Here is a 25766-nt window from a genome sequence, read left to right as displayed (position 1 = left end):
ACTAAACGACATACTTAACATAATCTTATACATAATCAAAAATATCATCCATTCTTGGTCATTAATTTATGACTAGAAAAGTACAGATACAAAATAACATAGATTCTAGAACATTTTAATAAAACTTTTTCTATGATAATCATAGATTTTAATGCTATGCATTGACACAATTTTGTACAGTTATTTACAAAATATATAAGTATAAACATTTTAAAATAATTATTTGTCTACAAAAATAAATATTGAACAAAAATATAAATTTTATTGTTTCCAAAAATACAACATTAAATATGTTTTTTTTTTAATTTTATTTTTGGAAGGGATAAAACACTTCCAAATAGTTAAAAACCCAGTAAAACAGAAAAAAACTGTTGATGTCAATAAGATTGTTCAATTCTTTAAAATAAGAAATCAGATACTATGCTTTTAATCTAAAGCATAAAACCATAAAATTTTAATGAAAACAACTAATTACTGAAGGCTAAACCAGAATGCACACTATTAAAACTACTAATAAAAATATGACAGATTTATAATAAAATGAGACTACTTATTGGACATAAAATAAAATTAATGTACATTTTTACACATAAAACTTTTATAACAGAAAAATGTGATATTATTACTAATACACCCTTTTATTAGTGTCTGTTGAACCACCACTATCTACAGCTCATGTTGAGGTGGTGACTGGTACTATATCTGGTTCTATAATAGCCTCTGTGGTTAGCAGTTTATCCTGGTCTTCATTTTCAGTACTAGTAGCACACGATACAAGAGCATCATAATTCATACATTCATTATTAGTAGCTTGATATTCGGTAGTTACCTTAAAATAATACTTGTTTTTGTTAATAGAAGTTATTTAAGTTAACACATAATAAAATGTTGAAAATATATAAAATGTATAAAATACATTTAAAATGTTGAGTGGACAAATAAACCACACATGAATAAGTTATTTCAAACATCTAAAATGTAAGAAATTTTTGATAAACCAAACAAATTTAAAAAGACTCAAAAGTTTTTTTAGTAATTCTTGCCATAATCTTCAGGAGTCATTAAGTCATGAAAACTATAGTAAAACATTGAAGATAACTGACGGGGCAAGAATGGCAGAAAACATTACTGAGTTTTTAAAAATTATGAATAAATTTCATTCAGTTTGACATTTTAAAAAGTTCAAAGTTTTAAATAATTTACATTGCCAACAATCATGTATAAAAGTACAGCAATGTTTCTTGATTTTGTTAGAATTATAAATAAATTTTATAATAAATTGAAAACCATACTGAGAAACCACACTTGAAAACCATTCTTTCATGCCAACACATTTAATTTTTCATAAAAATTAATTTGCTACAAATTTCCAAAATGACTTGTTGGTTTTTATAGAAATATATTATCATGCAAACTAGTCATGTATCATTAATGGAGTTATATCATCATGGAAAATGCCAGTCCAGAATGTTTATAATAACCAACGACTGATTTCTATGAAAAAAAGGTACTTAATTACATCTTTACTTCATTTATTAGGCAGGTTTACTCCAATATACAGGTGTCCTTAAAAGGCGAGGTCAAACTCTAGGAAGTGATTCTACTTAACATACTGAAGAAAAAAAGTTCAGTGAACACAGGCCCAAGAACACATATTTTTCTGTCTGTCTGCCATTTTGTATTTTTTAAGAAAAAAATAATTTTTCAAAAACAGTTGTCTCCAACGTAATAAAATGTTGTACTTTATTTTAAACTACCATAACTAACAAAAAAAAAATGCTTTCGTAATTTTTTAAGATATTTAAAATTGAAAAATTGAAACAACCGCCATTTTGAAATTTTTCAATTAAGAGTACCGTTATTTTTTTCCCTATTAAAAAATGCTAGTTTTAAATAAAGTACAACATTTTATTACGTTACCTCCAATCATTCTTGAAAAATAAATTTTTTCTTAAAAACACAAAATGGCAGACAGACAGAAAAATATGTGTTTTCGGACCTATGTTCACTGGGCATTTTTGCTTTAGTATGTTAAGTAGAATCAAGTCCTATTGTTTTTCTATCACAATCTAGTGGGAGAACTGGCTAGTGGTTTGGGAGCTGACTTCCTAATCACCACGGAGCGTAATCAGTTTACAGCTGCAAATAAAGAGTGGTGCTCAGATATGATGGGTGATGTTGCCATATGCAATATGAGTGGCAGATGGGGCTTTAAAGTGTTTCATAGAGCTCAGGGTATCATAGCTATTGAATTGACAGATGCTGTTTAGATAGGAACTTACGTCAGTCCGAATTGCAACTATCAAGACTTCAAAAACTATATGTGGAGTCTTTATGATGTTATCACAAGATCCCCGAAAGAGGTCATCCTGATGGGCAAGCTTAATTGTAAGGCTGTCACAGCAGGCAGTTATTACACGAATAGAAGAGGAGAAGTCCTGACAGAATTATGATGTCTACTGGTTTATACTGCTTGAATAACCAGATGCCTACATTTGAAGTGAGAGGACATCAATCCATGCTGGACTTGACCATCTTGAGTGAAAACTGGGACCACTCCAGGTGTAGCTGGAGGGTCCTGCAGGACAACACGGCCAGTGACCATCTTGCCACGATGTTAGAGATCAAAGACAACCCTGACTAGAACAGCCGGAGTGCAGAGGTCACTGAGATTGAGTCGGAGACAGGTTGCAATAGTTGTAGACAATGTCACAAGACAGCTGGCAGATGGTTGAAGGCTTTCATTTGAAATTCTTTAAGAGATTATAATACAGGAGATTGCTCAAATACCAAAGGCATCATCTGCTGTATTAGTAGACCGAAAAAATATTGCTCAACTTAGGAGGAACCTACATTGGTTGTGACGCATAAAGCAGCAATTGAGAGTGGCTGGCGGTGAAGAGTATGAAGAGGCTGCCAGGAGTTATGTCAATGTGAGACACATTCTGAACTATGAGATTAAAAAGTCAAAAGAGATGAAATGGCGGGAGTTATGTGGTGAACTCGATGGAAATCCATAGGGGCAGGCCCATCAGATTGTGATGAAGCAGTTTGGCTGGTGATTACCTTTCCTCATGGAAGAGTCTGCTTCTAGACAGATATCCAAACTCTTCAATAGGGAGGAGAGTGGTTTAATTGAAATCACAAACTGTGATCATAAGAGATTCACACAGGAGGAAGTAGTCAAAGCAATTCAACTGCTGCGTGATCACAAGAGCCCAGGACCTGATGGAATACTGGCCACAGTCTTAAAAGGTTTAGCAAGTAAAGTACCCTGGAAACTGACCAAATTTTCATGTTGAGACCAAAAACTTCCCCAAATGTTCAAAAGATTCAAGGTTGGTTTTCCTTCCGAAATATGCTGAAAACATGCCTAATGTTGATTACAGACCACTATGATTAATTAACAACATGGGGAAGGCAGTAGAAAGGATGCTGGCGTCTCGTATGATTGAGAAGCTTAATGTGGGTACTGGCATTCATACAAGTCAGTATGGATTCTGGAAAGGATGGTCCACGGTGCAGGCTATTCAGAAAGTGGTCAACTGGGCTGTTACGGAAAAAGGGACACCTGGAGAACCAGGAAAATACTCATGATCATTATGCTGGATGTATACAATGCATTCGGGTCTGTTACCTGGGATTCAATTATAACAGCGCTTGCAAGGAAAGGAATTAGTCCCGATCTAAGAAAAGACAAATAGCAGAGTATTTGACTGAGAGGTGGATTGAGGTCGACACATTGGGAGGTAAACTGAGATTCCAAGTCTTTGGCAGGGTGCCTCAGGGGTCAGTTCTGGGCCCCCTATGATGGTTATTAGTGTACAAAGGGGTTCTTAACCTTCCCATGCCGATAGATATCCAATTAGTGGCATATACAGATAATCTCATAGTCCCGGTGAGTGGCAGGACGAAAGCAGATGTAGAGTAATGTGGCAATATGGCATTAACTAGTATTAGTAACTGGATGGATAATCAAGGGCTGGAGCTTGCTCCACAGAAATGTATGTTTACCACCCTACCGGGAAAAGATGTATTGTCAGAATAGACCTGAGACTAGGTGACCAATCGTTACAATTCAGTGAAAACATTACATATTTAGATGTCAGGATTGATAAACCCTGTAAATTTATGCAACACATTCTTGACTCTTGTGAGAGATCTGAGAAGACTTTTAAGTCGCTGAACATGCTGCTTTCTAGTCAATCTGCTTTTGAGAGCTTCCAAGAAGATTCATAGTGTCTACAGTTATTGCTTCTGTTCTATATATTGCACCAGTTTGGGGCGCTGCCAAAGATGTTAGAAGAAATTTATCTCGTCTTCAAAGTTTATATTGCCGCACGTTGTTGGCCGTGATATGTGGATATTGGACCATTTCATATGACGCAGCCTGTTTTCTAGCTTCAGCAATGCCAATTGAACTGCAAGTGAAAGAACGAATGAAGCAATATGAAGGTATGGGGAAATGTGAGGCTAGAGGCTACGAGAAATTCCTGGAAAATGAGATGGATGACAGGTGGAGGTTCTAATTGAATCAGGTGGCTAATTACAGACATAGATCTTTGACTAAATAGGGGTCATGGCAAAATGAATTTCTTCATGACACAAATATTAACAGCTCATAGAACTTTCGAATATTTGCATAGGTTCAGCAAACGTAGTTCCCCCTGCTGAATGTATTGTAGTAGGGTGGATAGTGTGGAACACACAATCTTTGAGTGTGATGAATGGTGTGTTTTACATGGGCAGGCTGGCTTGGATGAACCCACCAGGTTGGTCTAGTGGTTAACGCATCTTCCCAAATCAGCTGATTTGGAAGTCGAGAGTTACAGCGTTCAAGTCCTAGTAAAGCCAGTTATTTTTACACGGATTTGAGTACTAGATCGTGGATACCGGTGTTCTTTGGTGGTTGGGTTTCAATTAACCACACATCTCAGGAATGGTCAAACTGAGAATGTACAAGACTACACTTCATTTACACTCATACATATCATCCTCATTCATCCTCTGAAGAACTATCTAAACGGTAGTTACCGGAGGCTAAACAGGAAAAAGAAAGAAAGAAAGGCTGGCTTGGATGGGCTTCAGCCAGAGACTTTAATATCTTTTATTTTGACATCAGATGAAAACTGGAGGGCTTTTGATTCATTTGCCACTAAAGTGCTATGCAACAAAGACGATGAGGGGCACCGGTGTGGATTTTAGAGTTAGGGAAGGGCAGATAGCTCTGGTCATGAGGGCCAACATGCCGAGGTGTGTTGGTTACGATGATTGACTGGGGGCTCCAGGGTCCTTAAGCAGGGATGAGGCAGAATAAAGACCCAGACGTGGCTACTGGTTGGGGGGCCGGGGGCGACTTGGTCAAGCCCAGTTCTCCCTGCTCAGTGGTTAGAAGCATAAGGCATTAAAGAGTATAGACTGAGACTCAGTCTCTGGAGAGGGGCCCAGGAACAACATAGTCAGGTCCGGTACACCTCTTCTTAGAGATCAGAGACAGGTAATAAAAAAGATCCACTGGGGGAGCTGAACTGCCATGCTGGTAGATGGAGAAGCCCTCTTAAGAGTTGAAGGATGTTCTCCTGGGCTGAGGTTTACTTGATTGTATGTCCAGCCCAGGGGAGTAATGGATAAAAAAAGTCCTAGAATTTGGCCTCACCTTTTAAGGACACCTGGTATACATATTAAACATTATTGTGATAAATCCATCTATTCAATAAATTCTTTGTAAAACAAATCCTGTAAAATAAGATAAATCTCTTTTATTATAAAAATATTTTGTCTTATAAAACATATATTTGTTATTCAGTAGTGTAAACAAGCTCTCCACAATGAGTAAAAATAACAAATTTATTTATTTTTTATTTTTTTAAATTAAAAATTCATCATATATACTTGAAGCTTTGAACGTGAGAAAGAGAAGTAAGATATTTTAACATAAAAAATCAAACAAATTTGTATTTTCACTTCAACTGAGCAACAAATAGGCAGCAAAAGCAATTTAAATAAAAACTGAAAAAATAAAATAAAATGTGAAAAAGATTATGGAACATAATTTTATACCAAATACACTGATGTTCTTTTGGCAAAACTAATATGAACAGACACAACAATTTATTCAAACATTTTCTAAACAACAATGCATCATTTACACATTTTTCTACCGACTGACTATCCAAAATATATATAAATATTTGAAAAAGTTACAATAAAACATACATATTTATTTTTATACTGATGCAAAACTGGAAGACCAAGTGCAGCTTTTTTTTTAATTTTTTAACAATGGGTTAATAATTAACCACCAAACAGGTTGATAAGTGACAATTAACTTTAAAAAGGTAAATGGATCAATCCATTTGAAGTGTTCCAAAAAAAATTTATAAGCTGGTTGCTTGACCAATTCAAAAAAATTTTAACTTATCCACTTGTTTCCTACATGTCTCAGGACATTAAAACTATTTTTTTTTTTTATTTTTTATTTAAGCAGTGTACCTGTGGCAGCCATTTTTGTTACGGTGTGCACACCTATTTTTGTGATTGTAAGGATTTATGAAAAAAATCATAACTAAAAAACTATTGGTCCTGGAAGCATGAAACAAAAAGCAATTTATTCATATTTTCTCAAGGTAAAAGATTGGTCCAGTGGTCTATTTACCTAGCTCTCTTCTTTCTATGAGAAAATTACCAATAAATTTGAACATGAAAAACAGTGAAATTTCACTTTTGGTAATTTTTTTCAAGTGGCAAAGATGGCATACACATTTTGAATTATTTTTTTATATGTAGGTATATGTTAGTACTTTTACCATAAATAATATTAATGGTGATAAACTTACTCCTACTTTTTTATGAATTTTTGAAAACTAATTTTTTTTAAATTTAAATTTTGGCCTAAAATAACTCTGATGGGGCTGGTGATAAAAATCTCAAATTTGCGCAACTTACAGTGTTTTTGTAGATGTTTATCTAAATAAAAAAGTTTCTTTTGTATTGTACTAATAAAAAAGTTATAATCTCTCAAAAATCATGAAAAACCTGTTAAACATGATACCATTTTGACTCGCTAAATAAGTGCTCCAAGAGGGTTTCTTGTCTTCTTTACACTTTACATTTTTTATATATTTAGCCCCTATGTTGTTGAAGTTGACATTTTCAATATTTTTAAAATAATTTTTTTTTAAATTATTAATGATAAGTCATAATTTAATGACAACTTAACCAGTGCCAGTAACCTAATACAATTTTAATTCAAAAATGCTTGTAAAACTTACCCAAACTGAACTTCTATGAGTAGCCTACTTCTTTTTCAAGAATTCATTTTTATTTTTATAATGGTTTAGTGTGGTTAACCAACGGCTCTGATATCTCTTCTGATAATTCTCTTGAAATTGTGTGAGAACGACTCGCAACTGTAGTTAGTTCAAAAGATGTCAACTTTCTCAGGACTTTGCAGATCGGTACCCACACTTTGTCTTGTTAAGACTTTTGAAATGATGTATGTGGTCCAGTTGGGTGGAAAAAATTAAACTCCATCATCATTTTCAAGGCTAATATCTACCACATACTATCCACCATTGATCATCAAACACACAGGAACATACTTATGGTAGCTTCTAGTATCAATAACTCTTTCACAGCAGTCAAAACAGTTTTTTAAAGTTTCTGAAAATTTAGCTATCTTATCTGATTTAATAAAAAAATACTTGATGTTTTTCAGCTTGTGATTACAAAATGAATACATTTCATCAACATTTAGTATCTGACTGTTTAATGGCCTTTGCAGGCTTGCCTTTGCCACCTCTTGTTTAGTTGTTTGTTTTTCCCACGCGAAGAAACAAAGAAGTAACATTCAGCTTCAAGATCGAATTCTTTTTTGTGACCGCACAAATTACAAAAATTCATCAGTAAAATAAAGGCACATCAGTAAAATAGATGAGTTTTTTTTTTAATGTTCTGATGTACTTCCTTGATATGGGCTGTTAAAAGTTTTTGAAAGCAATAAAATGTTTCTGTATTGTGCTTCAAGTGATCACTTAAAATACAGACACTTTTGTTTTGTAATACATCATCTTCCTCGAAATAGAACACAAAAGGGTGAACTGTGCTTGGCTGTTGACCCAATTGAAGCTTTGTATCTCATCTTGAAGAAGAAATAAACATTTTTCTGCAAAGTCTGCCAACATCAAACATTCTTCTTCATTAAATTCTGATTTTTTGTTCTTGAAAAACAGCTTATGATTTTGACACAAAATGGTGAGTTTTCAGCTTTTTCAATTTTTCCACTAATGATTCGAAAAAATCATCTTTGGTCTGAAGAACAGTAATCATCTCTATCCTATGGTTGTTACCCACTGTTTATACATTATTATATCTGGCAACATATCATACTCTTCAGAAAAGTTGAGCACGTCAAACACTTCCTGCTTACCTGGACATTTGGTGCACATATTCATCATACAGCTGTAGTTATCCTTGTCACAAAGATGTCTACTAAGTCCTTATAATCAATATTAAGTTTGGGACCATCAATCATGAATTTGATGTTCTGATGATGATGGGGGAAACAAATTCCAGCTTTCCATCACTGAAATGTCTTAATGGAAACGTTCACCATGTTCGTCACTTATATCTCTGAGATTTTCCGGGAAAAAATCCAGATGCGAGTGGAGGAAATGTATTTTCAAAGACATATTACATTCCACAGCTCTGTATGAAGTAAGAAATTTATTAACAATATCGTGGTAACTGTCAAATTTTTGTTTACCAAGACATTTTTGCAAACATCTTTAAATGAAGCCTAAGCTACACTTTCTACATTACTTAACATTGAGTTAAATACATCATCTTTGACCAATTCTCTTATTTGAGGACCAACAAATACTGCTACTTTAAGTTTTCCTTCACTTACATCTGGAAATTTCAGCCTGATGTACAAAAATCTGGGACTATCCTTCATTGCTTTTACAAACTTTTTCATTAGTTCTAGCTTGACATGGAGAGAGGGTAAAAATATTTTTTTGGGTTCAACTAAGGGCTCATGAATAATTTTTTTCCCATTTGATGTTAAGTTGTCTCATTTCATCCAATCATTGATAACATAATGTTCATCCCTAGCTCAGTAGTCCCATTCACAAAGAAAACAAATGTACTTAGTATAGCCTAACTGCATGCATAACAAAATAGCTATAACTTTCAAATCACCATATATGTTCCAGCTATGTTTTTTATAATTTATCTTTTCAAGAGCATCTTTCATCACATCATATGTCTCTTTCAAATTAATACCATAATTGGGATCAAAGGATATTTGTTACTGTTGTGTAGTAGAACCATTTTTAAACTATACTTGGATGAATCTATAAAAAGGCGCCAGTCCTCAGGTTCATGAACTTATCCTAAGTGCAACATAAACTCATCAATATTTGTGCAATAAACCAAATTATTTTCATCAATAAAGTACTGAAAAAGTTATTTTTGTTGGCTTTTGGGCACAAGCCCAAAATTTTTGTATTTTTTTTAAAGTAAATTCCAACCTTGTAGTCTAGATCCTAACAGTTCAGCTTGATTTTTTTATAAATTTAAATCCCTAACCAAGTAATTTAATTCACCCACTGTTGTCTTTTCAGTACTGCCTGATTCTTCATTGCTGCTTTTGAAACATACATTAACAGGTGGCCCAGAAACTGGAATAATTTCACTGTGAGGTACAGACCTGATTGCAGATTGCAATGAAGGATATTTTACAGTACGTTTAGATTTTTTAGAAATTACAAGTCGATAGTCGATAGATGGGTGGAATATATTGAAGAGTTATACGGAGGAAATGAATTAGAAAATGGTGTTATAGAGGAAGAAGAGGAAGTTGAAGAGGATGAAATGGGAGAAACAATACTGAGATCTGAATTTAAGAGAGCATTAAAAGATTTAAATGGCAGAAAGGCTCCTGGAATAGACGGAATACCTGTAGAATTACTGCGCAGTGCAGGTGAGGAAGCGATTGATAGATTATACAAACTGGTGTGTAATATTTATGAAAATGGGGAATTTCCATCAGACTTCAAAAAAAGTGTTATAGTTATGATACCAAAGAAAGCAGGGGCAGATAAATGTGAAGAATACAGAACAATTAGTTTAACTAGTCATGCATCAAAAATATTAACTAGAATATTATACAGAAGAATTGAGAGGAGAGTGGAAGAAGTGTTAGGAGAAGACCAATTTGGTTTCAAGAAAAGTATAGGGACAAGGGAAGCAATTTTAGGCCTCAGATTAATAGTAGAAGGAAGATTAAAGAAAAACAAACCAACATACTTGGCGTTTATAGACCTAGAAAAGGCTTTTGATAATGTAGACTGGAATAAAATGTTCAGCATTTTAAAAAAATTAGGGTTCAAATACAGAGATAGAAGAACAATTGCTAACATGTACAGGAACCAAACAGCAACAATAACAATTGAAGAACATAAGAAAGAAGCCCTAATAAGAAAGGGAGTCCGACAAGGATGTTCCCTATCTCCGTTACTTTTTAATCTTTACATGGAACTAGCAGTTAATGATGTTAAAGAACAATTTAGATTCGGAGTAACAGTACAAGGTGAAAAGATAAAGATGCTACGATTTGCTGATGATATAGTAATTCTAGCCGAGAGTAAAAAGGATTTAGAAGAAACAATGAACGGCATAGATGAAGTCCTACGCAAGAACTATCGCATGAAAATAAGCAAGAACAAAACAAAAGTAATGAAATGTAGTAGAAATAACAAAGATGTTATAAATAACAAAAATTCAAAAATTTGTATTTTTTTTTTTAAATTAGTTTTCAAAAATTCATAAAAATGTAGGGGTAAGTTTATCACCATTATTTATAGTAAAACTACTAACATATACCTACATATAAAAAAATAATTTAAACTGTGTCCCTACCTCTTGAAAAAAATTACCAAAAGTGAAATTTCACTGTTTTTCAAGTTAAACTTTTCTGGTAATTTTCTTATAGAAAGAAGAGAGATAGGTAAATCTCTCTTCTGGGCCAATCTTTTACCTTGAGACAATATAAATAAATTGCTTTTTGTTTCCTTCCAAGACCAATAGCTTTTTAGTCATGATTTCTTCTGTAAACCCTTACAATCACAGATATAGGTGTGCACACTGTAACAAAAGTGACCACCATAGGTAAACTGCTTAAATTAAAAATTTAAAGAAATAGTTTTAAGGTCCTGAGATATGTAAGAAGCAAGTGGGTAACTTTCAATTTTTTTGAATTGATCAAGCAACCACCCTTGTGTCACTTCAAATGGATTGACCCAAATATTATGTCAATTGATAATTTTTATATAAATATATTTTTTTCCTTAAAAATGTTTATAAGTATAAAAATTTTATACTTAACATATGTAAAAATACTTTTTCTTCTTACCTCCGATATATCTTGTTCCTCCTTCTTGTCATTTTCACAAGCTGCTGTGCACTGTTTACATATATAATCATCATCCTCATTAATATCAGACTTACTAAGGCCAACACAGAGCAAATGGAACCACTCTTCACATCCACCATCACACTGTACCCAGTCAACTTCACTTCCTATTAGAAAAAGGTAATGTCAAAAACAATTCTAGCTGCAATACTTTGTTTCCAGAGTTTTCTAACATGTGCTACCGAAGTAGGTTTTTACCATGTAAAAGTATGTTCTACCATCTTAAATTCTAGATGATGATAAGAGAAAAAAATTAGAAGTTTATTTACATCAGTTCTGAAACTAGAAGGTACTTCTCTTAAAAAAAAAGTCTGAATGCAACTTTCAAATAACAAAGAAAAAATTGCTTTGTGAAGAACCAACAAGAATAATATAGTTAAAATACTTGTAATAAGTATTCTAAGTAGACATCTTTTAATCTAAAAAAAAAATCCATATTTATGCATCCTGATAAGGCCATATAAAGGATCCAATTAAAAAAAAAATGTTACAATATGATTCTGTTTGCAAAAATATGATATTACCCTAAAAATAATTAACAAATATTTTGACTGCTACATGTTTTTATTGAATTTTTTAATGAAATTAATCACAATTTTTCTTCATTCTCCAGTAAAAAAAAAAAAAAAAAACGTTTATATAAACAATGAAAATAACTGTCATCTACAATTTTCTAACTTTTTTTTTTTATAAAATTTGAATATAGTTGTATTTCCTAGTATAACTAATCTATTCTGTATTCTATAGCCATAGAATTAACTTTTACATGACATTCTTTCACTTCCTATAAATATTTATTATATCTATATATACTCCCATCTACTTCATAATATTGCATCATACTAATCCATTAAAAAGGTCAGGAAAAATTATCAGAATACAAAAATTGAATTTACATATTTGTTTGTCAATAGCCAACATGAATCATGTATTATGATGGTAAATTCAGAATCCTGACATGTCTACCATTTACATTTACAAATGTAAATCTTCAAAAAAAAAAATCAGCTGACCAGAATAAGCAGTAATAGCTGCTTGGGCTTATTGCACTAGTAGCTTATTTGGAAATGAGTCATTTCAAATTCAAATATTTAACTTATCTTCATTTCTCTAGCAATGTATGTAACTATGCATTTTTTTATACAGGATTTTTTTTAATACTTATTTACCAATTTAATACCTTTGTACAATTGCATCTGTTTGGAAATAGATGTTTGATAAATAATTTGTTGTCTTATGTCTAAGTATATTTACAGAGGTGGCACTGATTAAATATTTATTCTAAAAGGGGAAATCAGTTGTAAAAAGTTAGGGAATCATTGCTTTATACAACAACAAAATATGTACCTGAAGGGTGTAAGCATGTATGTGCAGCACATTCATCTTCATTTATCTCATTATCCTCTGCTCCACAATCACCATCTTCATCATCATGATCATTATTACCACAATTATTAACATTATTTCCATCATCTTCATAGATATCGTCCTTAATGCATACAAGTTTCTGTTTTCTCCCCTACAAAATTTATAAAGATATACTATTATTAAAAACAATACATTAAAATTTTAACTTGAAGCTTAATTTAACATTTAAACAAGCTACACAAGATAATATTTGTTAACTTAAATTAGGATCCCTTATCAGTACTGATTCTGTAATAAGACGATACGCTACTGGATGTTTTGATTTATACAGTAATTATAATAATAAATATTCAAATAAATTTATTTGTCTTTATTTACCTTTTGATTTTGCTTCTGTGGTTCTTGAGAAACAATTTTACTAGATTTGCTACAAGAATCTTTATTTGTCTTAACCCTCTTCATTGGAGTTGGTTCAGTATTCTCATATTTTCGTTTTCCACTCTTATCTGAGAATGAATTGCACGTCCTTAACGCTGGACTTCCCAAATCTATCAAATCCTTAAAAAAACAACAAATAAACTAAGTTATTCTGGCACAATTAGCAGAAACAGAAAGAGTTGAAATAAATGCTCAAAAACAACAATGACAACAAAATCATAGAGTTATGATTCACAGTTAACTGAAACAGCAGCAGAAAATGTGAATCTATGACAAAAAATGTGAAATTTCCATCATTTGTTAAACATAGTTGGTGCTGCAGGTTTCAATATTAATGATACTTTAGAAGAGATTATCTGGGGCAAGTGGATTTACAATGCATACATTGTAATGCTTTTCATTCTGAAGGTAAAAAGATTAGCAACAAAGGTTTATCATTTTGCAGTTGCTGCCAGCATGGAAATGTTGACATTCTACAAAAAGAATACCGTATTCTAATGACAGTGCTTTTTTATATATCTGAATTTCATAAACATATCAGAATACATAACAATCTCTACACTTTAGCATCTTTCAATGCTAATACAATTAAATTTGGATTAAACAGATCAGCTTTTTGTTGTCCAAGGACAAATCTATTACCAAATCAATACAGCTTTAAGAAATGAACCAAATACAAGTCAAACTTACAGACAACTTTACAATGTTGATCCCTTTGAAGCTGTTTAACAACATTCACAACTCTTTGCAGACTTAAATCAACCTGTTTAGCAGCTCTTTTACACACTTTGGGGAGGATAAATGTCCAAGTTAAAGTTTTTCAAATGTTAAAAGAGCAGTATTACATAAACAAAGTAATGCCCAACCTTTAAATTTATAATTGCATTTTGGGCTTAAGCCAGGAGTTGGTTCTCAAAGATTCAATCTGCAAGCATGTAATGACGTTGCAGTTGTTTTTGCAACAATAGATGATGGTGTAATTCCTGATTCCTGTAACTATAACTAATAAAGAAGGAAGAAATTTAAAAACTGTAAATGGATTGGATTAAAATGTTGAACCATGGCTTTATCCAATTTTCTTCCCTCATGGAGAACCGCATTAGCGTCATGAAATGAAGACTTTATCTTCCAATAAACGACAAACAAGAAATGCGTATGCAAAATTAAAAATTTCAATCAGGCATGAGGAAATAATGCAATATTGTGTGGAGGAAGGCTTTTTCAACAACGGTTAGTCATGTCTTAAAGTTATCAAAGAAAATTTGACTATTTGAGAAAAAATTAAACAAAACCTTTAAGGGACAATTACGCAAACATTGAAGAATTTATAAGAAAGCACCAAATTCAAAATAATGCTGCTTCCATCGGTTCCAAATTCATTCTTCCATCAACATATCCAGAATCACCTCAAAATATGGAAGAGCTTTATCAAGATGCTATTGTAAGAAGACTTGGAAAGTCAGAGTTATTTGTTACTATGAAATGTAATTCAAATTGGAGGGAAATAACTGAAAATCTTTCTTAAAGACAAATACCAGCAGATAGACCAGATTGATAGCAAGAGTTTTCAAGCACAAATTGCATGCTGTCATTAATTTGATTGAAAATAAAGGATATTTTGGTGGTTGTAAAGCATTTGTTTATACCACTGAGTTTAAAAAAAGAAGTCTTCCACATGCCCATATTTTAGTCACATTACTTGGTGATTACAAAATGAGAACTGCAAAAGTAGTTGATCAATATATCAGCGCAGAAAAGTTCTGATTCTGAAGTTTATCCTAATTTGTTTAACTTAGTTGCAACTCATATGATTCATGGACCTTGTGGAGATAGATGTAAAAAAGATGGACATTGCTCCAAACATTTTCCTAAATCATTTCAAGAGCAAATAACACTTGATGAAAATGCTTATCCAACATATGCAACACCACAAAATGGAAAAAAGTAATACAAAAAGTTCAGGATTTGTTGATGACAATAACTATGTTGTTCCTCATTGTCCCAATTTGTTACTTTTACTAAATTGTCATCTAAACATTGAAGTTCTATCAATAAAAGCTGTAAAATATCTCAATACATATATTTTTAAAGGTCATGACTCTGCTGAAATAAAATTCATCATATTGTTGAATATGATGAATGTGATTCATTTCTTAATAGTCATTACGTAAGTGCATCTGAAAATGTTTGGAGAAATTTAAGTTCAAAACTACATGACAACAGTCATACAATTTGTCATTTAACAGTGCATTTACCAAATGAACAAACAATAAATTTTGTAGATGCAGATAATACTGATGCCTTACAAGCTGCTTTAGATGCAAAAACAATGTTGTAAGACTATTTCAAGTTAAACCAATGAGATCCAAATACAAGGAATTATTTTTGCCATGAAATCCCTGAAAAGTTCACTTGGAAAGCAATTTAAAGTCAAAATTTAGTTAATGCTGATGGGTCAAGGAACAAAAAGCAATTTAGATGGGAACCAAGAAAATCAAGTTTTAATGTCAATGGAAGAATGTATTCGGTTTCTCCCACAAATCAGGAACTTTTCCATCTTAGAATCCTTTTGAATCATGTTAAAGGTGCAAAAGGTTATGACAACTTAAAAACAGTTGATGAAAGAGTCTATCAAACACTCACTGAAGTGTGTCTTGACCTAGGTTTAGTTGAAGACGATAAAAAATGGTATTGAGTCCTTAATGAAGCTAGCCTTAATCTTTTACCATACCAAATGAGATCACGTTTCATCAGACTTTTGATTTATTGTCAACCATCACCGCCTGAAATCTTTGTGAACAATTCAAGGAAGATATGGCACAAGATTTTGCAGTGGAGTTTTCCCCTGAAGAACCAATTTTTTACTTAGATATTTATCAATGGCATAATCCAATTCACAAAAGACACAATATAACAATACAATGCAAAAATAATCACAAAAGACACAATATAACAATATATGCAACAATATTAGTAATAGGAAAAGCAAATGCACAACAAAACAAGGATGTTGTATAGTCAATAAATCAGAAAAAAAATGAATAAATTCACACAGAGAATAGGGCATAGTAACACATAACAAGGAACTGAATATTTTTTTTTAGGTGATAGCACTATCATAAAAGAAGACATGGAGCAGAGAGACCAAGTTGCCAAACTTGTGAAATCACAAAACATTACTATGAAGCTCGTAATTGGTAGAAAAACATGATGGCTGACAGGTGTAATGATTGAGTACGGCTCAGAATTCTGAAATAAAGAAACTTAAGTAGTTCAGGACAGTCCACTTTGCCGACAAGAACTTTACGGGGAAATATAACATCATGCAGCTGTCGTCTTCCAAGCAATTGGAAGACCATCATTGGTCCAAACACTCAAGAACTCCTCCACAGCATTGAGTGGCATGGACCAGTAATTAAAGCCAAACCTGACCCCAACAACATGCAAAAATCTGTCCTGTATCCTCTGATGAAGTGACCAAAGAACACTCCCAAACTCCAGAACTGATCTGACAAGAGCAGCATAAACAATCCTTATAGTCTTCACACCTAAGACCCATTTTGAACGTTCTGATGAGAAGACCCAGAGCTTGAGCAGCCTTAAAAAAGCTTATCAAGAAATTGTAAAATTGTTAGAACATGAAGATAAAAGTTTAGCTGACTTTCCAACCATGAATTAGGTTGTCGATCTTGATGAAGATTATGATCATAATGACCCTGTTTTTGATGAAGATATCAGTAATAGAATGCATATGATTGACAAGCAAAAAGTTGTTGTTGCAAAAGTTTTAAAAGCTACTGAACCCGAAAAAAATTCAGAGGAAACTATTAACAAAGTTTTTTTACCTTGACAGCCTGAAAGGTTCAGGAAAGACTTGTTTATAAAACTCTTTAGCATTTATTGCAATCAAAATATAAAAAAGTACAAACTATGGCTTTTACAAGAATTGCTGCAATTCTTTTACAAGAAAAAACTACACACAAAACATTAAAGCTACCTGTTCAGATTTATTCTGATTCAAATTACAACTTAAAACCTAACTCTAAAAGAAGAAAAAGGTCTTATTGAAACTGATTTCTTTATTTGGAATGAAGCACCAATGGCCCCAAAATATGCCCTCAAACTTATGGATAGGTTACTTCAGGATTTAATGAAAACTGATTTACCTCTTGGTGGAAAAGTTTTACTTTTGGGTAGTGATTTTCAATAGATTTTACCTGTTCATAGAAATGGAACAAGATCATAATGTATCAGTTTGTCTATAAAATTAAGTAATCTTTGGGATAATTTTCAAAAACTTTCATTAAGGGAAAATATGAGAGCTGATTGAAATAAAATTGAATTTGCTAATTACCTCTTAAAAATCAGTGAAGAAAAGGTAAATGATCAAAATGATAGCTTTGAATTCCCAGAAGTATTTATTACAGAAATAGATTTAGTGCAGAAAGTTTACGGTATTTAATTCTGCAAAACCGTTTCGATGATTGCAAATTCTGCTCTTCTTTCTACAAGAAATATTGATGAAATTAATGAACAAGTCGTAGCTTTGTTACCAGGTAATCATGAAAAGATTTACATGAGCATTGACTCAGCAATAGAAGGAGATGCTTTGCAAGAATTAATCCCTCAGGAATACCTAAAGTTTAAATCCTCCATCATTACTGCCCAATACTTTACATTTAAAAAAGAACACTATAGTCAAGCTTATGATAAACTTGAGTGCAAACTAAGGATTATGCAATTGAACAAGACTTTTAGTTGTTTGATTGTTAAACCACTGCTAAAAATGTAAATTTTTACAGTTGACAAAAAAGGTGAAGAGGTTTTTATCCATCAGATTTTACCTTACAATGAAGAAAATTATCTATTTAAGCACGTAAACAATTTCCAATTAAAATTTTAATTTGCTATGACTATTAACAATAGTCAAAGTCAAGCATCTGAAAAAGTTGGATTAGCTTTAATGAAAGACATATTCATCCATGGACAACTTTACGTTGCTTGCTCCTGTTAAAAAAGCTTCAGCATTGAAGGCATCATTAGGAAAACAAAGCTACGATAACAGAGTTAAGAATTATGTGTATCGAGAAATCTTCTAATATGTAATTAAAGTACATATAATTCATTAGTTTCTTCAATTTAAACTTTTATCAATAATCCATAGAAAATTCTTCAACTGCAATGAAATCAATTTATAAAGTAAGTCTTTTTTGGGGGTTTTTTCAAGTGATAAGCTGAGTTCCTTTTTGTAGTTATCGTTCATTTATCATTTAATGATTAGGTGAAGTTTTCTCAAAGAATTCAATTCAATTATCATCAAAAGATGGATCAAATTTAAGATTATCATTATTCTTCTTCATTTTGATATTTTTTTGTATTGTAATGTTTTTATTATTTAATTTTTGTTTATATATATATATATATATATATATATATTTATCTAAAATGATATTTGTGTTTTGGGGATAAAAAAGGAAAACATTGGAGTTAGAACTATTTAAAAAATCACAACTCGAGAAACAGTAAAAAATATTCAGTATTTTGAAGCTTTTCGTTGCAAAATTTTTTGTTGTTGTTAGTACGCTAAATTCATGAAGATTATTTAATTACAATTGGCAAAAACATTTAACAAAATCATGTGTAATGAAAATAAACCATGTAACATTTTCGTGGCAAGTCATCGGCCCAACTTGTTACCACTCTTACATTAACTCGCTCTTGTGTGATGGATTATGTATGTGAGATTCATGGTACGGAACCTTTCAGTAGAATTTTTAAGCACTTCTGCTTATCCATTAACTCTGAAATTTTGCATACAGGTTTGCTCCTGATGACAATACATGTTAGCAACATTTTCAAGTCACTAAGATACCCCTAAGTTGCTAAGTGAAAAAAATTACCCCTTGAATTTATGCAACCTCATTTACATGCATATTTTCTTAGTGAAAGAAATATTCATAGTGAAAGATAACATAGCCTGTTTCAGTAAGTTTGGATCTAAACTTCGCACATGCTTGAAATACATAATTTTACCAAAACCTACCTAATATAACACCAACTAGAGGTAAATGATAACACGCTATTAGTTTTATAAACAAGCAAGATATATATATTACGGTATACAGTTGCTACTAGAAATTCTGTACAGTAGCGACCGAAGTTTTGGGAAAATTTAGTACTTTTTAACCAGATCTGAATTTTCGGACGAAAATCACAAATATCATGAAAATGGTAGGTCCTAGCACTCGGAAAAATTTTTTCAACCCCCTTGACAATACTCCATCTGCTCCCAGTGTTATCCATCAGATGATAATATTTTCAAGTGCCCCCAGGGCGCCGTTCAAAACTTGGAGGGGGTGCGATGGGATGCCACCATAATATCTCAGCAACCGCTCGTCCGATTTTCACAATTCAAACAGCGTATGTATCAACAGGTCAAGTGCTAACTGTTTAACGCATCAGGTACACTCTTGATTGACCAGATCTTGGTTATTCAGAAAGTAAATCGTTTAGCCCTATGTTTTGATTACACTCGCCCACCATAATATGTATCAATGTGATCTTTCGCTAAATACGCTCAAACCTATACACTAGCGCAGCTGTAAAGTATAAACTTATGAAGACTAAAAAGTAGAAAATAAAAATTATATAAAAAACTTTTTAAAAACCATTCTTATATTAAATGCAACAAAAACAGAAAATAAAAAAATATGTAAAAAAAATTTTAAAACACCACTCTTAAATTAAACGCACTAAGAGCTAAAAAATAATTTTAGGACGGTATCTCAGAATGGATTTGTCAACAAATTTGATGGTGATATGCAAGATTATGTGAAATTCAAAGCTTCAAATTAAAAATTTGACATTTTTGCCAATTTTTTCTTGTACATGATAAATGGCCTAAGGAATAGGGTGTAGAGATTTGTACTTAGACATGAGCACCCTACTCTTTAGACAATTCATTATACATAAGAAAAAATTAGAAAAAACACAATTTTTAATTTGAATCCATGACTTTCACATAATCTTACATATCACTATCAAAGCTTGTTATCAAATCCATTCTGAGATTCCATTCTAAAATTAATTTTACCTTTTAGTGCGTTTAATTTAAGAGTGGTGTGTTAAAATTTTTTTTACATATTTTTTTTTTTATTTTTAGTACTTAGTAATTATTAAATCATTGACCACTTCTATTTGTTCTCCTCTTTACCATCATTTTTCATTTTTTGCAGAACTGCCTCAGTTCCTTAAAACAAAAATTTTAGCTCTACTTGCAAGTTCCTAATAATGCAATAACCTTCTAAACTATTTATAATCTTTTGTAGTGCAAGTTTATTTGAAGAAAGGATGATGTCATCTGCAAAAACCAGCAATTTAATGTTTTCATCATTAATAGTAATTCCTTCATCCAAAAAATCCCTTATGACATTTATAAACAAACTGAATGGAAGAAGACTTAAATAGCCTTGCTTCATATCTGTACAAATTTATAACTCTCTGCAAGCCTATGTTTGTTCCAAACTGAACCAGTTGTTGAATCAACAAACAGGTTTTTAGAGCAAAAGTCATCTTATAAGGGATTCTTAAATCATTTAAATTTTAAAACAGTATGTAATGATCTATATCATCAAATGCAATAGGTGGGTTGACAAAAAATACAAATACTTTTTACACTCACTCTTGATTTTAATGCATGTATGTTCTATTGTTAAGTATGATTTACTAAAACCAGACTGAAACTCCTTAAGAATGTTGTGTCAATTAATCCAAGATGAAAATCTATTTAATCTAAAAGAATACAATCTATTATAAGCTCAACAAACAACTTTATCTATTGCATTTCCAAATGAAATGCCTCTACAGTAAAAAATATAAATTAAATTTTCTTTCTAATTTTTTTCTTCAGTCATTTGACTGGTTTGATGCAGCTGTCCAAGATTCTCTATCTACTGTCAGTTGTTTCATTTCAGTATACCCCTACATTCTACATCCTTAACAATTTTTGTTACATATTCCAAACGTTGCCTGCCTGCACAATTTTTCCTCTCTATCTGTCCCTCGAATATCAAAGAAACTATTCCAGGATGCCTTAATATGTGACCTATAAGTCTGTCTCTTCTTTTAACTGTATCTTTCCAAATGCTGCTTTCTTCATCAATTTGCTGCAACAGCTCTTCATTTGTCACTTTATCCACCCAACTGATTTTTAACATTCTCCTTTAGCACCACATTTCTACAGTTTCTAATCGTTTCTTCTCAGGTACTCCAACTGTTCAAGTTTCACTTCCATATAAAGCTACACTCCAAACACATACTTTCAAAAATGTTTTCCTGATGTTAAAATTAATTTTTGATGTAAGCAAATTATATTTCTGATGAAAGCCCGTTTCACTTGTGCTATTCAGCATTTTATATCACTCCTGATTCATCCATCTTTAGTAATTCTACTTACCAAATAATAAAATTCTTCTACCACTATAATCTTTTCTCTTCCTATTTTTACATTCACTGGTCCATCTTCATTATTTCTACGACATTTCATTACTTTCATTTTGTTGTTTATTTTCATGTGGTAGTTTTTGGGTAGGACTTCATCCATGCCATTCATTGTTTCTTCTAAATCTTTTTTACTCTCATTTAGAAGTACTATATCATCAGCAAATCATAGCATCTTTATCTCTTCACCTTGCACTGTTACTCTGGATCTAAATTGTTCTTTTACATCATTAACTGCTAGTTCTATGCAAAGATTAAAAAGTAACAGGGAAAGAGAACATCCTTGTCGGACTCCCTTTTTTATTATGGCTTCTTTCTTTTGTTGTTCCGATTATTACTGCTGCAGTTTGGTTCCTGTAAACGTTAGCAATTGTTCTTCTCTCTCTATACATGAACCATAATTTTTTTAAAATGCTGAACATTTTATTCCAGTGTACATTATCAAATGCCTTTTCTAAGTTTATAAATGCTAAGTAAGTTGGTTTGTTTTTCTTTAATATTCTTTCTACTATTAATCTGAGTGCTAAAATTGCTTCCCTTGTCCCTATACTTTTCCTGAAACCAAATTGGTCTTCTCCTAACACTTCTTCCACTCTCCTCTCAATTCTTCTGTACATAATTCTAGTTAAGATTTTTGACGCGTGAGTAGTTAAGCTAATTGTTTTGTATTCTTCACACTGATCTGCTCCTGCTTTCTTTGGTATCATGACAATAACTCTCTTTTTGAAGTCTGATGTAATTTCCCCTTTTTCGTAAATATTACACATCAGTTTGTATAATCTATCAATCGCTTCCTCACCTGTACTACACAGTAATTCTGCAGGTATCCCGTCTATCTCAGGAGCCTTTCTGCCATTCAAATCTTTTAATGCTTTATTAAATTCAGATCTCAGTATTGTAGGTCCCTTTTCATCCTCTTCAACTTCCTCTTTCTCAGTCAAGTTTCTAATTCATTTCTTCCATATAACTCCTCAATATATTCCACCCACCTATCAACCTTTCCTTTCTTCTTTAATTTACTATTTAATTTAATTTATTATTCTAAAACCACCAGATCAAACGTTGTTTTCCTCTTTCCACCAAACCTCAACTAATTCCTACTACATTTACATTTAACCTACCCACTTCCCTCTTTAAATTTTCAAACCGACCAACTTTTTTTAGACTTCTAACATTCCATGCTCCAACTTGTAAAATGTTATTTTTTAATTTTTTGGTGAACTCTTCCTTAGTAGTCCCCACCCGGAGATCCAAACAGGGGATTAGTTTACCTCCGGAATATTTTACCAAAGAAGATACCCCCATCTTTGTTACATAAAAATGTAGAGAGCTACATTTTCTTGGAAAAAAGTTGCTGTAGTTTTCCATTGCTTTCAAATGTGCAGTACTCAGAAGATTGAGTGATGTTGATATGGCCATTTAAGTACTCCTGACCTACGCCCTTAACAACTACTGAAAGAGCTGCTGCCCTCTTTCAGGAATCATTCCTTAGTCTGGCTCTCAACAGATACCTCTCTGATACGGTTGCACCTTCGGTCCAGCTACACTATATCACTGAGCACTCAATTCTGACTTTTTGATTTGTTTATAAGATAAATTTTTTTCATGAAGTATTGAACCATTCTCCAGAAATCCCATCTTTCATTTCTTTAAAATTGTTTACACATTTATCCCAGTAAGATGACTTTTTTTCTCTACATAATCATCTACATTCTTTATTTAATCTTAAATAATGACTTACTATAATCACAATCAGTCCCTAAATAATTTCTTTACAATTTAAAAACATATTCACACAATTTTTGATATCTGTATCAAACTACTCATTTTTGAAAAAGCATCTTAATTTGAACTGGCACACAATCTTGAATGATTTTAATTAACAGATTTACATTTACGATGGGATCATCCAGAGACAACATTTTTCAACATCTTTATCTAAACATACTTTGTACGATTCACGAGTTTTCCATTTTAAATTGGGAAACCTCACAAGAATTTTGTTGAACAGTTTATTATAATTATTAATTCAAAACCCTACCAGATATGGGGGAAGATACTAAAATAATTCAAAGGAAGTATCTCACATTTATCAACATAACTCTCAGATATAGCACAAGGATCGATCGCCATTGAACAGTGTTGCCTTACAGACAAAAATGTGTCATTCATATTGTCCCTACTGTGCTCATAGTATTAAAATTTCTAAAAAAAAAATCAGTCAGTTTCCTGCCATTCTGGTTAACTTTAGATTTTCTTTCCAAGTTAACATGAAAATGAATATTGCTGATAGAATCTGTCTAACAAGCTGGTTTTTTTACCAGCAGAGCCATTCATATCACCTATTATTATAATATTAATTGCTGTCTCATGAATAAAATTGTGAAAACTATGACTCCAGTTATTAGAGTTCAAATACACTGACATGATGTAAAAGATCTTTGAACCAACAGATACCTCTACTGGTTTAAAATTCAACATGCTTTTGAACTTAGAAAAACATCTACTATATTTTCTTTTCTTTTAAGCCCAATAATGAGACTTTCACTTACTCATCCAAACTGAGAAGCCTTCTTATAGCTGATATAATTCAACATCATAGTCACCAAATTTTCTAGAAAACTAAGTAAATTATATTCACTATATAAAAAAAATTTCAAACAATATAAATACCTTAAAGTTTCTAAGTAAATCATTAAATTTTAGGTTCTAAACCTAAATTACTAGGTATTTTAGATTCTAAACAACATGAATTGTAAGCTAACATTTTTTCATCATCATTTTCTTCTTCCAACTCAAAATTTTGTCTCAGGTCCTGACTGACTAACTGGATTGCAGCTCACCATAGAGCTAAAAACTGGAATACTTTCTTTTTTCAACTGTCTGAGCAGATTCACATTTTAATTTTTTTATACAGACCTACATATTCGTCTTTGACTTTTCTAGTATACAAAGTATCCCAAAAGACCTGCACCATAGGGATTTTACTAATTTTGCTCTGTTTACTAGCTGCAGGACTGAAAGATGTTGACCACTGAAGAGCAGGTAGAAATTATCCTCCTTTGTGGAAGAGAAGGATTCTCTCATAGACAAGTTGCAGATGAACTTAATGTGAGGCATCCTCAACAAGAGCCAGTGTCGCACACAACAGTTGGCAGACTGCTAAGCAAAGTTCAAGGCTACAGGTAGTGTTGCCAATGCTAAAAGATCTGGACGTTTGAGCACTTCAGAAGAAGTAGTGGAAGGGGTTTTGGCTAAGGTATCTGCAAGTCTGAAAAAATCAATTCTCCGAACAAGCTTAGAAGTGGGCGTTTATTGGTCAACAGTACTGAGGATCTTGCAATAAAACAAGTACCATCCGTACAAGTTACAAGTGTTACATCACATGTCAGAAAACAATCCTGATCACCATATTTGATTTGGATTTTCTGGGTTCTGGAAAACCAGAATGATTCATGAAGGACAGTGCACTCCTGCACTATGGTACACAAGTTCATGATTGGCTAGATGAACGCTTTCCCCAGTGGATCGGTCATAGGGGAATGGAATGGGTTCCACGATCCCCGGATTTAAACCGAATGGACAGTGTCATGTGGGGTTATGTAAAATTCAAAGTTTACATAGTCAAGATCAGGGACAAAAACCATCTGCGAGAGTACATCACAACTGTGTGCCATCATATTAAATCCTGTCTTAATGATTTTTGCCTTTATGTCATTGACAAATTCACTGAAAGTGTGTATTATGGTGTATGAGTATTAGCTTTTACTATTTCTTACATCCAGATTATTTATGCCTGAATTATGCAGTTATATTATTTGTGCACTGAATGTACTTATCTTAACTTGTAAAATATTTTATCATGCTAAGTTTTATATACATTATCTTACAATTTTTATTGTTTCTAAAATAATTATAAAGCTCTAAACAGATATTTGTATGCTTCAGTAGTGTAGATTTGTATATTACTACTTTCCCTGCTATA

General features: G+C 32.3%; 1 protein-coding gene across 2 annotated transcripts in view; it reads right to left on the bottom strand.

Annotated features, from left to right (window-relative positions):
* Positions 1-246: 246 nt before the first annotated feature.
* The window catches only part of LOC142323681 (lysine-specific demethylase 5A-like), a 180796-nt gene continuing 155276 nt past the window's right edge, over positions 247-25766 (bottom strand). The window contains exons 27-30 of one of the 2 annotated variants that reach the window (XM_075363776.1): positions 13223-13402; positions 12824-12995; positions 11417-11583; positions 247-829 (exon numbers count right to left, since the gene is read on the bottom strand). In XM_075363776.1, the coding sequence (XP_075219891.1) occupies positions 674-829; positions 11417-11583; positions 12824-12995; positions 13223-13402 (675 nt within the window). In that variant the 3' untranslated portion in view covers positions 247-673. The remainder of the gene's footprint in view (positions 830-11416; positions 11584-12823; positions 12996-13222; positions 13403-25766) is intronic. The other variant, XM_075363777.1, reaches the window with a different exon arrangement.

This window comes from Lycorma delicatula, chromosome 4, assembly GCF_047948215.1.
Source record: "Lycorma delicatula isolate Av1 chromosome 4, ASM4794821v1, whole genome shotgun sequence".
NCBI classification, from domain to species: Eukaryota; Metazoa; Arthropoda; class Insecta; order Hemiptera; family Fulgoridae; genus Lycorma; species Lycorma delicatula.
This window is presented reverse-complemented; position numbering and strand designations above follow the sequence as displayed.